This window comes from Pteropus vampyrus, unplaced genomic scaffold, assembly GCF_000151845.1.
Source record: "Pteropus vampyrus isolate Shadow unplaced genomic scaffold, Pvam_2.0 Scaffold61, whole genome shotgun sequence".
NCBI classification, from domain to species: Eukaryota; Metazoa; Chordata; class Mammalia; order Chiroptera; family Pteropodidae; genus Pteropus; species Pteropus vampyrus.
Window position 1 is genome coordinate 6,683,400 of NW_011888842.1, and position 13,997 is coordinate 6,697,396.

Sequence of the window (13,997 nt, forward strand, 5' to 3'; positions counted from 1 at the left end):
GTCAGAGCCGGGAGGACTCTGAGAGACCATGGAGTCCAGCCCCCACCTCCCCGTCATACAGATAGATTAACCGAGGTGCACAGAAGGCAGGGGTTTGCCTCCTTCCACAGCCAGGCCGGTGCGGTGCTGGGGGCTCTGGACTCCTCCATGGGAGGCTGGGGCTGCTCTCTGGAAGCCAGGCTAATGCTTCTCTGACGTCCCCTAGGCAACGAGTGTAGCCAGGATGAGAGCGGAGCAGCCGCGATCTTCACCGTGCAGCTGGACGACTACCTGAACGGTCGGGCCGTGCAGCACCGCGAGGTCCAGGGCTTCGAGTCGGCCACCTTCCTCGGCTACTTCAAGTCTGGCATCAAATACAAGGTTGGTCCCGGGTGCAGGGACGGATGCACCAATGGCAGGACTCATTCATGTCCGCCCATCTTTCAGCCTTGTGGGGTAATGTTGGCAGACAGGTCAGAGCTCAGCCTGTGGAGTTGGCCAGCCCTGGGTTTGAATCCTAGACCCTTTCTAGCTAGCACAAATCACTCCCTCTGAGCCTCTCTTCCATAAGATGAAGAGGAGAAAATTCCCCATCACTTCACAGGGTTGTCTTCTTAGCCCCAGCAGCATGGGGTGAACCACGGGTGGGCCCCTCACTTGCCTGGGGCTTTGGCCTAGATCTGTTTCTGCACTCCTTTGTTCTTAGACCCTGCCAACAGAGGACCCCATGTTAGGTATTTGAAAGGACACCCTTGATTACATCCTTCTTTCTGTCATTAGAATCAATCCCTCTTAAACTTGAACTCTGAAGAGTCTGAGCCAACACAGATCTTTCCTCCAGCCCCTAGCCAGGTGGGGCTGAGCAAAGCCAACCTAGGAGCCCTGAGAGTTTGTGCCCTAATATGTTGTGTGACTTCTGGCAAGCCACTTGGCCTCCCTGAACCTCTCTTTGCTCTCCAGTTACATGAGAACAAGTTGCACCTGTCCTTCAGGCCTGGGGAGAGGATTTGGTGAAGGTGTAGCTGGGAAATACCTTGCACAGGGCTTGGCACCTTAGAAGGACTCAGGAAACGCTGTAGTTTTGCAAAGCCGGGCTTCTCTTTGGTCAGGATAAGGAGGGGACCACATGCTTTGATAGCCAGATGGACCCTAATGTCAGAGTCCAAAGCTCTTATTTTAAGGGTTGGAGGGGAAATTGAGGCACAGAGAGGCTAAGCAACTGGCCCAGGGTTACACAGCAGGTCAGTGCCGGAGCTGGAACCAGAACCCCGATCTCCTGACTCCCAGCATTCTTTCCACTGTACCAACCTGCTTCTCAAGTCTGTGCTGCTGATGTTTTGTGTGACCTTATGGAAGTTCATTGTGCCTCTCCGGGCCTCAGGGTCCTCTGTGTCAACAGGGAGATGCCCCTGTATGCTCAGGTGAGGCACAGGGAATTGGATGATGGGAATGAGCTAGCTAGACTGAGACAGCAAAGGGGAAGGTGTATCCTGAGAACAGAGCTTCAGCCCTGGGCTGGGCAGAGCTGGGCTGGATTCCCTGGAGCCTACCAGCGCCCCCTGTCTGTCAGTTCACCCATGCTCACAGCTCCTGCTGAGCTGTCCAGCTCTACCTTTTTCATATAGCTCCTTCTAGGGCCTTGGTACCTTGAAGAAGAAGTGAGAGGATTGAGACCCAGACCCCTGAGCTGAAGAAGGATTAGGTCTTTTTGCAGCTCCTAGCGCAGGAAATGAAAAGAACACTTGATCAGGAGCTGGAGAGATTGAGATTCCAGTCCTAAGGCCACCCCTCTTACCGCTGTGAGGCTTTGGGCCAGTTGTGTGCTTGTGGGTGTGTGCTTTCACATACTCCCCATTCGTTATTCATTCAGCAAACATTTATCAATTATATAACAATTGTGCCTGCTGATTGTTGCCATGTGGACAAGTTAAGCACCTTATACAGCTGGAAAGTGGTGGAGCTGGGATTCAAATCTGGGTGTAAAGGGCTAGCACAGAGCTGGTTCAGAGTGGCCATTTCAAAGACCCCTGGTCTCTGATCTTAGCTCAGATAGAGCCTAGGAATCTGCATGTTTAACAAGCCTCTCCCACCCTCTGGGGATTTTTCCAGGGCGATCTTGAGCCATACTCTGAAGAATGCTCCAGGGGTCAGGTTCCCAGTCAGGCCTGTATTTGGGACTTCAGTCCTGAAAGACCTGGGCTCCTGGTGGAAATGTGAGGTCCGAGGCAGGTCCTGTTTTCCACCTTCTACAAGTCCTCCAGCTGCCCCCGCACTCGGCAGGCCCAGCCCAAGGTTCTTGGTCTGGTATCCTCATCAATTATAGATCCCTAAGGAGCAGAGCTTGTTATGCAAGACTTGTTCCTGTGAAAGCCTGCACCTCAGAGCCAGTTCTGTCCTTGGGTGTGAGAAGGGGCAGGGAGGGGACAGGAGCTACTGGAAAAGGCTACCACAGAGCCTGGCTCATCTTGTTTTGCAAACACCAAATCCTTTTAAAAGTTATTGCACTTTTCAGAATCTGTTGATCTTTCCTCCTTCTTGACTCTCAGACAGAACCCTAGAGACCCCTTGGGGCTGGGTTACTTGAATCCTTTGTTCAAATACTCTAGACCGAGCTGAGTCCTAGAAGCCCCTGGCCCCAGGGAATACTTTAGGAAACTCACTGAATTCTTTGCACCCTTCCTGTCCTCATTCCCATTTCTTAGACAAGGAACTCTGGGTTTAGAGGGTAGAGGGGACCAGCCCCAATCACTGTGTGTGTTTTTTTAATAAAAAGTCAAACATTTAAAAAACATACATCTTTAGTTTTTTTTCCTTCTTCTGACTACTAGAGTGATACATGTTGATTGTGAAATGTCAAATGTTATAGAAATATAGGTTTTAGAAAGTAAAAGCCCCCCATGATTCTACTCTTGGGGATGTACCCCAAATGGTAGATAATTTATATATATATATATACATATCTATATGTATATGAACATATAGATATGTATATTCATATTGATATAGAATTTATTATACCATATATATTATCACTTTAATTTGGAAAGTGTCTTTTAAAACAGTTTATCTTATTGAATTTTGTTCAAATAATTTGATGCCAATCTCTGCCCACCTAACGATCAGACCGTACAAAGCAACAACAAAGCCGAAAGAAACAAAGCCTATTATAATACAAATAGTAAAGAATGGTAAAAATTTCAAAAAATCCTGCCCTCTGAGCTTGGAGATTCTAATGTCTTCTAAGATCTTGCTTTTATTTATTGGTTAACTAGTCTTTTCAAGTCTAATTGTCTTGATTAGAGGAGCTAATTAATCAGGAAATACGTGCTGGTGGATCATTAGAAATCAAGTATTTTATAAATTCACATACAGAGAATTTGTTGGAATTTGTGACATAAAGATTTGTGACATAAAACAACTCTTTTTAAAAATGTTTCTTTTTATAAAAAAGGTATGCTTGAACAAACAAAATACTTTAGAGATATATAAAAAGAAATTAAGGATCTTTCTCTTCATCTCCCCATTCCTCATCTCTGAGGAATCCATGGAAATGGTCAACTTTTCAGATCCACTGTCTCTTTACCTCCAGTTGAATGAAGTCCCCAGGTCAAGTACACAGACACTCAGCAGTTCCTGGACTGGCAGACTTGGGCACGGCCGGGTCCCTGGAAGGGCAAACTCAGGGGTAAAACCCAGCGCTGCCACCAGCCAGCTGGGACCCTGGGTATGGGGCTTACCGTCTTTGCATATAAGTTTCCTTTCCTGTAAAGTGGAGTAGTGAGAGTCCTCACCTTAGGGCTTGTCGTGAAGACCACATTGCATATCCACAAGGCAGGTGCCTCGGCCCCTGGCAAGGACTTAGTGAGTGGCATTCTTTGCAGTCATTACCAGTTGATGGCAGGATGTTTCATCTCCCCCAGCTTCCCTTCCTCACCTGCTCCCCAGCAGAATGGCCTTGCAGCAGGCAGAAGGAAAGGCTCTGTGAACACCTTGGCAGCCCTGCTGAGCCCAAGGGTGTGCTCTTGAAAGGCCTCATGCTGGCATAAAGACAGACCACCAGGGGGTGCTCCATTTCTATTTGAAAGACTTTGCTCTGAACAGATCACATTTCTATTTGAAAGACTTTGCTCTGAACAGTGGCTTGTTTTTGCTTCCCATCCTGGATGACCCTAGTGACCTTTTCTCTGAGAAAACCTGATGTTGGGGGAAGAACCTATAGATTCCGTCACACCTGGTTTTGAATCCTAGCTCCAGCACTTACTAGCCATGAGATCTCGGGCAAGTCCCTTTACTTCTGGAGCCCACTTTCCTCGTCTGTAAAATGGGAATAAAGACACCTGCCTCGTAGAAGATGCAAAATCAGCCCAGTGGGCATTATCATTTCACAAACACTTCCATATTGCTTACTGTGTGTTGACATAATAAGAGCCCAATTAAAACTCGCTTCCTTTGCCCCTTGCCCACACGGAGTCTGCGCAGCGAGAGTCAGACTTGGCTTCGCTCTGCCAAATGAGGCAGCAAAGAGGGGCCTGGATGGGGTGGTTGCATTTCTGGCCTTAGCGGAAGCCCTTCTGCCTCCATGCCCATGGAACCCCTTCCTTGCAGAATGTCTTGAGGACTAGGGTTCTTTGTAACATGCCTTGGGAAATGCTGGTTTTGAGAAAGGAACATTTGCAGCTTTTTGATCCGGGAAAAGTGCCCCAGAGGTCTTAGTGGAGTATGAGATTCTAAGGGGTGGCACAAGGTGCAGTGGGCGGAATCTGCTGGGAGGCCACGGGTCTACAGGCCGGAATTTCCTTCAACTCAACCCTATTCTTTCTCCTGTATCTGCTTCCCTGGACCGTCTCTCCCAATCTGACGTAGTCTCCTTGACCCAACAGAAAGGAGGCGTGGCATCAGGATTCAAGCACGTGGTACCTAATGAGGTGGCAGTACAGAGACTCTTGCAGGTCAAAGGGCGGCGTGTGGTCCGTGCCACTGAGGTGCCCGTGTCTTGGGACAGCTTCAACAATGGCGACTGCTTCATCCTGGACCTGGGCAATGTGAGTCCTGCTGCGACTTTTCCCAGGGCCACTGAGGTGCTCCTGGCCTGGCCAGGCCTGACTCTGGGGCGGTAGACACACCGATGTTAACACATGCGAAGACATGGACAGGGCAAGCCACAAAAATAGCAGCCCCCGTGCACACACATGCTCTATGCGTGAGTCAGGCACACCTGCAAAGACTCAGGTACAAATGTGCAAAGACTCAGGTACAAATGTGCCTGGCACACGTAGACTCCCATGTGTGTAGACTCAAGCCTGTCACATACAAGTCTACAGACCTCACGCATAGAGTTCTCGGACTTTGATTGATGGACAGACTCCCTGACATCTTGTGTTCATATATACATCTGCTGTACCTTTTTTACATATTTACTCACGTGTAAATACATGGCAGGCGTGTGCAAAAACTATAGGCTCTTGTCTACTAGACAAGACATGGCACCACAGTGAATCCTTACACATGTAGACGGGCGTGTTGTTCAAGGACCCACGTATGTATGTGTCATACATGTAGTTGCACATTAACACTTGTATATGGCCATGCGTGTGGGGTGCACTTACCCAGGCCCACATTACAGATGTGTGATGCTTTGTACCCATGTCTTGCAAATCTACATGCACTCATACCTGCAAATGGATGGGGCCAGACATTCCGCCCCAGCCTCATAGCTACGTGGGATGTAATGTCCATGCAAATATAGGCACACACTTATTTAGTGTAAGCTTTTATTAAAGTGTTAAAGGTACACAGAAGAGTGTGTGAATCCTGAGTGCACAGCTGTCTGGATTTCACAAAGTAAACACACCTGTGTAACCAACACCCGGCTCAAGGAACAGAACATCACCAGTCCCGGGAAGGCCCTGCCTGTCCTCTTTCAGCCCCTTAACTCCCAAGGGGAACCAGCATCCCGAACACTCTGAACAGCACTGCCCGTTTCATGGACACGGAACCTTCTTTTTTAGGTTTGACTTGTGCTCCACATTCCATTTCTGAGGTCCATCCATATTGTTGCATTTAGTTGTAGATTGTTCATTCTCCTTGCGACATAAGATTTGATCGGCTGGGTATGTCACAATTTACTTATCCTTTCTATTGTTGGTGGGTACTTTGGAGTAGTTTCTGTTTGGGGGCATCATACATGGTGCTTCTCAGAGTGTTCTTGCCCAAGTCTTTGGTGGACATCTGGATGTGCTTCCATTAGGTATATTCCTAGGAGAGAGATTGCTGGCTCATAGGATATTGATAGACTGAGCTTTAGTAGCTATGGCCAGATGGTTTTCCAAAGTGGTTGTACCAATTTCTGCTTCTACCAGTAGGCAAATATTTTTATACAGTTTCTGTGTAGTTATACCTGTGAAAAAACACACCCCCCGAGCCATGCACGCCCATAGCCTGGTGCACATGGATCATACCTGTTGTGCTTGGATGTGCACATGTGCACACCCCACAGTCCTCACCTGGGCAAGCAGAGAACTAGGTGAGCCCACACACACCCCACAGTCTCTTGACCTTGTTACTGGGCACTGCCTTACATGGGGTCCCTGTCTTACAGGACATCTACCAGTGGTGTGGCTCCAACAGCAACCGATTTGAGAGGCTGAAGGCTACACAGGTGTCCAAGGGCATCCGGGACAACGAGCGGAGTGGCCGGGCCCGAGTGCACGTGATCGAGGAGGGCAGCGAGCCTGAGGCGATGCTCCAGGTACTGACGGCCACCGCCCAGGAGTGCAGGGGTGGGGGCGGGGGGGGGGAAGCACTGGGACAGGATGTTCTTTACTTTCTTCCATTCGTAGGCAACTTTGAGGTGAATTTGTTTTTCTACCAAACTGGAGCTCTCTAGGAAGTGGGGAGGTACAGCTTCTCCAGCAACTCCCAGACTCCCCCGAGAGGTGGCATCCAGGACCTGGTCTTTGCTGGGGGGTCGTGAGCCACATGCTCTGGCTGGGAGGGCCAGGCCCTCCAAAGGGGCTGAAGGAGGAGGGTCTCAGCCTCTCTGAGGGCCGGCCTGATGCTGGAGCCAGGTCAGAAATACACAACCAAGGCTCAATCCCCCTTTCCTCTTCTGACCGTTCCTGGTATCTTATGGCCCATTTCGTCAACTGTGTGATGCGTCTGCCGGCCCCTTGGCTTTGTGGAGGCAAAGTTCACTAGGAAAAAGGGGAAACCATGAGCTCTGCTCCATGCCACTTGGCTTCTGCTTGTCTGGGAGTGTTGAGTTCCAGTTTTTAGGAAGAAAAGAAGGTGACTATTTAGGGGAGGAGCCTGGACACCACCTGTGGTTAGGGCGGGGCTGTGGCCAGCCTGTGGAGGCTGGAGGTAGCCTAGAATGGAGGAGAGAAACGAGGCTCTGAAGTCTCAGGGATCTGGATTCAGATTCTGACTTGGCCACCTCATAGCTGTGTGGACAAGTCCCTTCATCTCTCTGGACTGCAGTTTCCTCTTCCGTAAAATGAGAGCGATGATCTGTGCCTCCTAGCGTGGGTACGAGCATCACACGAGAGCCTTTCGGGAATGTGGTGGAAGGTGTTCAGTAGCTGTAGTTACTCTTAGAAAACTCGGGAAGAAATGGAAGAGTGAATATCTGAAGGACTGTCCTAGAGGCAGAGGATCAGGGGGTTCTCTTGGAACTCTTGGGGACAGGGCAACAGGGAGGAAGGGACTTGACAGGCCGATCTGATTGCACTCCGAGTGCAGGAGGCATGTGAAGAGACGTAGGACGCCTTTCCCTAACTGGAAGGTCGCCAAGGATGCCTGCGTGGTCCTTGCCTGCCTGGGAGGGGGCTGTCTGGAGCCCAGGCCCCTTTCTGGGGGAGGAGGCTGCTGGAAGCTCATGACTACCCTTTCTTCCATCTCTCCATCTCTGCAGGTGCTGGGCCCCAAGCCCACTCTGCCTGCGGGTACTGATGACACAGTCAAGGAGGATGCAGCCAACCGCAAGCTGGCCAAGCTCTACAAGGTGAGTCTCGACCTGCGCTATCCCCTGGGGTCAGAACAGGGAGGCAGGGGACCCAGTCTTCCTGAGCTCCACTGCTTTGAGCAAAGTGCGCCTGTGAAGTGTGGGGCGGGGGCTTGGCTTCCGCATGTCCCCAGGGAACACCCCCCTCCTTTCTTTGCCTCCTGCACCGAGAGTAAGAGAAAGCCCTTGACTGCAGACGAATCTGTGTCACGTTCGCCTGTGGGGTCTTGGCAGCTCACGTCCTCTCTCTGGAGCTCAGTTTCCTAGAGCGTAAAGTGGAGAGAAAGGCAGTGAGGCTGCTTTGCAGGATTTCTGCAAGTCCGCAGAGAAAACTGATAGAAAGCTGTTTCAGGAAAATCCTTGGGGAATTACTACAGAAATGGGTGCATGGGGGGGGGGTGGATTATGGTTAATGACTTTATTTATAGTTTCTTACTTGTGATTTTTAAAACTGAATCGAGGCTGATCTTGAGCTAAGGAACTCTTGCCTCGTGACTGGGCCCTGGGAGAAGGCGCTGCCTAGCCGAGACACTCATGTTGGCCGTTAGGCTTATTTATGGTAAAATAACGACAAAGTGGGGTGCGCATTCGCATCATCCACAAAGAAAAACCACATTAGTGATTTTTATTCTGATAAAGTAATACATGTTCATTGTAAAAATAAAATAGCGAGCAATACTCAAGACTGTAAAAAGAAAAGTCAGTGCAGTCTCATTGGTTTAAGATAACCAGTACTATTTTTAAAATGTCTCAATTACAAAAGTAACAATACTCAATTAAAAGAAAATCAGCCCCTCCTCCTCCCCTCTTCTCCATGGGTTACCATGGTTACATGGTTCCCATTTTGGTGCAAGAACATCCAGATTACATCTTTCTGCGTCTAATTATATACTTTTCCATCTCTGTTTGATATAAATGGATCCAAATTATTCGTGCTGTTCTAGGGCCTTCTTTTTTCCACTCGACATAGTCAAGAATATCTTTCTATACTAGAGGTCCTCTTGGCCCTTGTAACAGCAATATAGTATTCTATATTACGAACAGAGAATTTCGGCAGACCCCTGACTGATGGATATTAGAGGACGTTTCCACCTCTTCCGATTGCAAACAGTCCCTCTCTGCACTTGCGCCAAGTACGACGTTAGGGCGAATTCCCAGACACGGATTGCCGGGTCGGTCACAAGCTGAATAGTGAATCAGTGATTGAAAATACTGGTTCTGGAGTCAAGCTGCCTAGGTTCGAATCCCAAGACTGGTATTTTCCAGGCGTGCAGTTACTTAACCTCTCTGTGCCTTGGTGTCCTTGTGAATAATATGGGGATAGCGGTAGAACTATCACAGGGTCATTGAACTTATATAATTATAGACATAATTATATGAAAAGCTTAGAACAGTGTTGACACGTAGCAAGTACTCAGTAAGGGCAGAGCACTCGTTATTCAGCGTGCTGACATTATACTCAGCTGCATTCTAGAAGGCCTTCCAAATGACCCTCTCCGGGGGCTGAAAGTGCCAGTTTACCCAGAGCCTCGTCCACACCGGCTGTTGTCAGTCTTTTGAATTTCGATTAATATAGTACACTCGTTTAAAAATTTGATGTACTTTTTAATTTGGAATAATGTTTAGGTTTGCAGAAAAAGTACAGATAGTACACTCATCCAGCTTTTCCCGAACATCTTAACCAGGTACATTTGTCAAAACTAAGAAATAAACATTGGTTCAAGGCTGTTAACTAAACTACAGACTTTATACAGATTTCCCCAATTTTTCATTCCAGAATCCAATCCAAGAAACCACATCACATTTAGATCTTTTACATTTATCTATCTATCATCTATCTATCTATTTCTGCTGATGAGATTGGCTACCTTTTCAGCCAGCTATACAATTCTCCTCTGCAACCCACATTCCCGCATTTTATCCCCCTTCCTTTTCCTTGTGCAGTTTCCATGTTACACCTGTGTGTAGGTCACAGATGTGGCTGTGACAAAGCAGAAAAGGAAATGAAAACCTGAACGTGTCTCAAAGCATGAGGGAGCAAGTCCAGGTGTTACGCTGTAGGGTCGTTTGGGGTAGCGATTGGGACCAACCGTGTGTTGGCTCAGGGGTGCCCTCTGGGCAGGCCGAGGTGGTGGAAGTCACTCACAGCCTGGACTCCCTCTCCCTCGTCCCCTTAGGTCTCCAACAGTGTGGGCGCCATGTCAGTCTCACTTGTGGCTGATGAGAACCCCTTCGCCCAGGGGGCCTTGAGGTCAGAGGACTGCTTCATCCTGGACCATGGCAAAGATGGGAAAATCTTTGTCTGGAAAGGTACTGGAGTCTGGGGGAGGGTTCTAACAGGACCTTGGGTGGGAGCTCCCACAGCCTTGCAGGCACTCAGCTCACGAGGGAAGGTAGAGTGTGTGGCTGGCTCCTGAATGGACATGAGAAGTCTCGAGCTGAAGCCTTGGCTTTGCAGTTGACTGGGTGTGTGAGGATCTTTGGTTCTTTACTTTCCTCTCTGGGTCTCCGATCTCCTATTTGGGCTAAAACCAGTGTTTCCCAAATATGTTATAACAGCAGTTCTCGGAGAGCTTAATTGGCATCATGTAAAAAATATGTTTAAAAAACATACGTATAGCTTTGCGGTCAAATAAGTTTATGGGCAACACTGGGTTAAATTATGTTCCTAGGTTTGTTTACTGCAGGACTTGTAAGAGCCTTCAGCTTGCTAATATATATGTTGGGGCTTTTCATGAAGGTGACCTGGTTTCTGTTTGAGAAAGGCTGTGCCAGGGGCCCATGGAGCTCTTTGTGGACTGTCTTGGGTACCGATTATGCGAACTTACTGGAAAACATTGGCCCAGATGTTTCTGAGTGGATGCATTGCATCCTCCTCGGATGCTCTCTGACTAGTCCTAAGAAGACAGAAAGGGAGCGAGGCAGTGGGTGGCAGTGGGTGCACAGAGGATGGCAGAGAGGGATGGAGAGACTGAATGCTCTTGGTTATTATTATTACTGTCATCTTGGCTCCTCAGTCTTGGCCATGAGATATCTGGGGACCAAGGGCTGGCATTCGTTGGCTAGGAACTGTCCAGGTATAGGAATGCTCTCAGGGTTGGGACAAACTTCAGACTGGAGTGGGAGGAGCCCCCCACCGTGGACAGATGGCCTAGGGGCGAGGAGGGAACCCAAGTAGGTGATGTGTAGGCTTCAGAGTCCATGGGGCACACACAGCTTTCCCACTTGCTGAGTGGCCTTGGTCAAGTCACTTAACTTCTCCAAGACACTGATTTCCTTATATGGAAATGAGGACAAGAAAATAATGATCTTTATCACATAGAGTCATTATGTGGATTAAATGAAAAAATCTATGCGTGTTTCTGAGCACAAAACACGTGCTCAGCAAATTGGCCACAATAGTCGCTGTGGTTGCTGTCATCAGCCAGGACTCCCCGCTGGACCACAGGGGCTCTAGGAGTGGTCAGCTCTGGGGGGTGTCTGGCCTTGGCTGTCCATAGTTTAAGAAGAATAAGGGGGGAGATTTGGCTGCTGCTTTCCCTGGACCATTGGACGTTAGGGCGCAGCACTGACCACAGGCCTCTCACCCTCCATCTGCCGGTAGGCAAGCAGGCCAACGTGGAGGAGAGGAAGGCTGCCCTCAAAACGGCCTCCGACTTCATCAACAAGATGCAGTACCCCAAGCAGACCCAGGTGAGTCTGGAGCCAGGTAGGAGTGTGGACTGGGTGTCTGAGGCTCCCCTGAGGACCCCTGTTGGCGGTGTCTGTCCTCAGGGGGACCTGGGCCCAGCCACATCCTGCTCTTCGCCCTCCCCTCCCAGGTCTCCATCCTCCCTGAGGGCGGCGAGACCCCGCTGTTCAAGCAATTCTTCAAGAACTGGCGGGACCCAGACCAGACGGATGGCCCAGGCTTGGCCTACCTCTCCAGTCACATCGCCAATGTGGAGAGAGTGCCTTTTGACGCTGCCACTCTACACACCTCCATTGCCATGGCCGCCCAGCACGGCATGGATGATGATGGCAGAGGCCAGAAACAGGTACTGACGGGGCTGGGGTGGGCGTGTGACACCAGGCCCCTCCGTGGCTTCCTCCCAGGCACCTCTGGCCCATGCATGGCCTCCTGCTTTCCCAAGGACTTTTTCCTATGAGGTTTTGACCACAGTTCTGGTGAAGGAGATTCTTTTGTCTTAACTTTTACAACCAATGTATTCTAAATACCTACTGCCAGGTGTCTCAGAACCTGCCTGCCTGTAGCTGATTGCTCCGACCCGCATGGTCACTGGAAGATGGGAGGTGAGCAGAGGAATTATGGGGATGGAGGAAGGACAGTGAGAGCAGGGTGGTCAGGGCAGTCTTCACAGAGCTAGGGATACTTTGGTTGGGCCTCAGTGTATGAGTAGGAATTTGCTGCCAGAGAGGAAGAGTGAGCCTTCCAGGCAGGAAGCTGGGCTGGGAGCCTGGCACTGAGAACATCCTCAGGAAGGGGCCTTGATACGTATCTGAGGGTGTGGCCTTGATCCTGTAAGTTGTGATTGCTAGTGAGGGTTTTTGTCTTTAAAAGCAGAAATGTGACAGGCTTGGTTGTGTGCCTTCGAACCTCTCTGTGAAAATGGATGAGGCAGGAAAATAAAGGTGGAGACCCCATGAGGAGATTGTTATAATAGCTCAGGAAAGAGAAGATGACCTTGAGACGAGGAAGGTCACAGGGAAGATGGAAAAGAGGGGGATGGGGTTCAGAGATGTTTATGAGATAGAATCTACTTCAGGCAAACGTTGATTTCATTCCACATGATAGAAATAGTAAAAGGGTTCGTTTTTATTTACTATCGTTTATCATTGGTATTATTTTCATTTATTCAGTCATTACTTGTGTGGAAGGGGAGGATGTAGTAAAAATGTCCAGGGTAGGGCAGTGTGGAAAGAGCTTGGCAGCTTGGCTGTGTGGCCTTGCATGAGTTACTTTATCTCTTTGAGCCTTACTTTCCTCATCTCTAAAATGGGATTTAATTCCATTCTATCACCTTCAAGAATTTTCAAGGTCCAGAGATTCTGGGCATCTGTTTCCCGGAACTTACAGGGCTCTATGTCTCCTCAGCACCACCAGGTGGCGCTATAGGACCTCATGGCCATCTGGGACAATCGTGTCACTAGCTCTGCAGAGATCTGCCAGCAGAGGTCATTCTGAGGTTACTTAGTAATGGCCCTGCCTCTGGAGGTGATCGTTGAAGTCCAGACAATTCAATAATGAGACCGATAATGGTAATATTAGTAATAACAACAATAATAATTCTAATAATAAGAGTAGTTGCCACCTACAGAGCTGTCACCGTGTGCCAAGCTCTGTGCTAGACTTTCATGAATAAACTCACTCGATCTTCGCAGCAACCTTTCGAGGTAGTTACTCTTATTATTCCCATTTTTCAGATGAGGACACTAAGGTTCATAGAGCTTTAGCAAGTTGTCCCAGGTCACACAACCTCTAAGGGAGTGGAAGCTGATTTGGATCCCAGTTATCTGTTGATTTGTGCCCTCAGCCCTCACTGGGTTATGCTCGCTAAAAGCAGATTCTATATAGCACCATGCAGCCACTGTCCGTGTGCTGATCCCTCCGAGGAGGAAGCGGGGGGTGGGGCGGAAGGGTGCTCTGGGGTGTGAGGGCCTGAGGCAGGGCAGTCCTCTGCCCAGACAGGGCAACGGCACTTGTCTTACTGAAAGGACTTTTAAACTATTCTTATAAAAACATTATATGTCCGTTGTAGGAGATGTGGTGAATACAGATGGAATAGGGAGAAACAGACAAGCAGAAAATCTCTCTCACAGTTCCACTCAAAGTACTATATACACAGGTGTTTATCCTCACGCTTTCTAATTAAAAGTCTTCAATTCTTTAAAAATAGAGAACACATTCATGTAATTAAAGAATAAAAACAGAATAGTAAGGCATCTATTGAGATATCTTGTACTCTTCCCATCCCTCTCCACCCTGCTCTCCAACCCCACCTCTCCATGAGCAATC

The 13,997-nt window shown here is 48.9% G+C and overlaps 1 protein-coding gene across 1 annotated transcript in view; it reads left to right on the forward strand.

Moving 5' to 3' along the window:
* Positions 1-13,997, forward strand: part of GSN (gelsolin) — a 48,505-nt gene that overhangs the window by 25,537 nt on the left and 8,971 nt on the right. Inside the window, exons 4-10 of the mRNA XM_023531047.1 lie at positions 196-360; positions 4,860-5,021; positions 6,578-6,727; positions 7,892-7,981; positions 10,159-10,291; positions 11,586-11,674; positions 11,803-12,123. Coding sequence (XP_023386815.1) covers positions 196-360; positions 4,860-5,021; positions 6,578-6,727; positions 7,892-7,981; positions 10,159-10,291; positions 11,586-11,674; positions 11,803-12,123 — 1,110 coding nt within the window. The remainder of the gene's footprint in view (positions 1-195; positions 361-4,859; positions 5,022-6,577; positions 6,728-7,891; positions 7,982-10,158; positions 10,292-11,585; positions 11,675-11,802; positions 12,124-13,997) is intronic.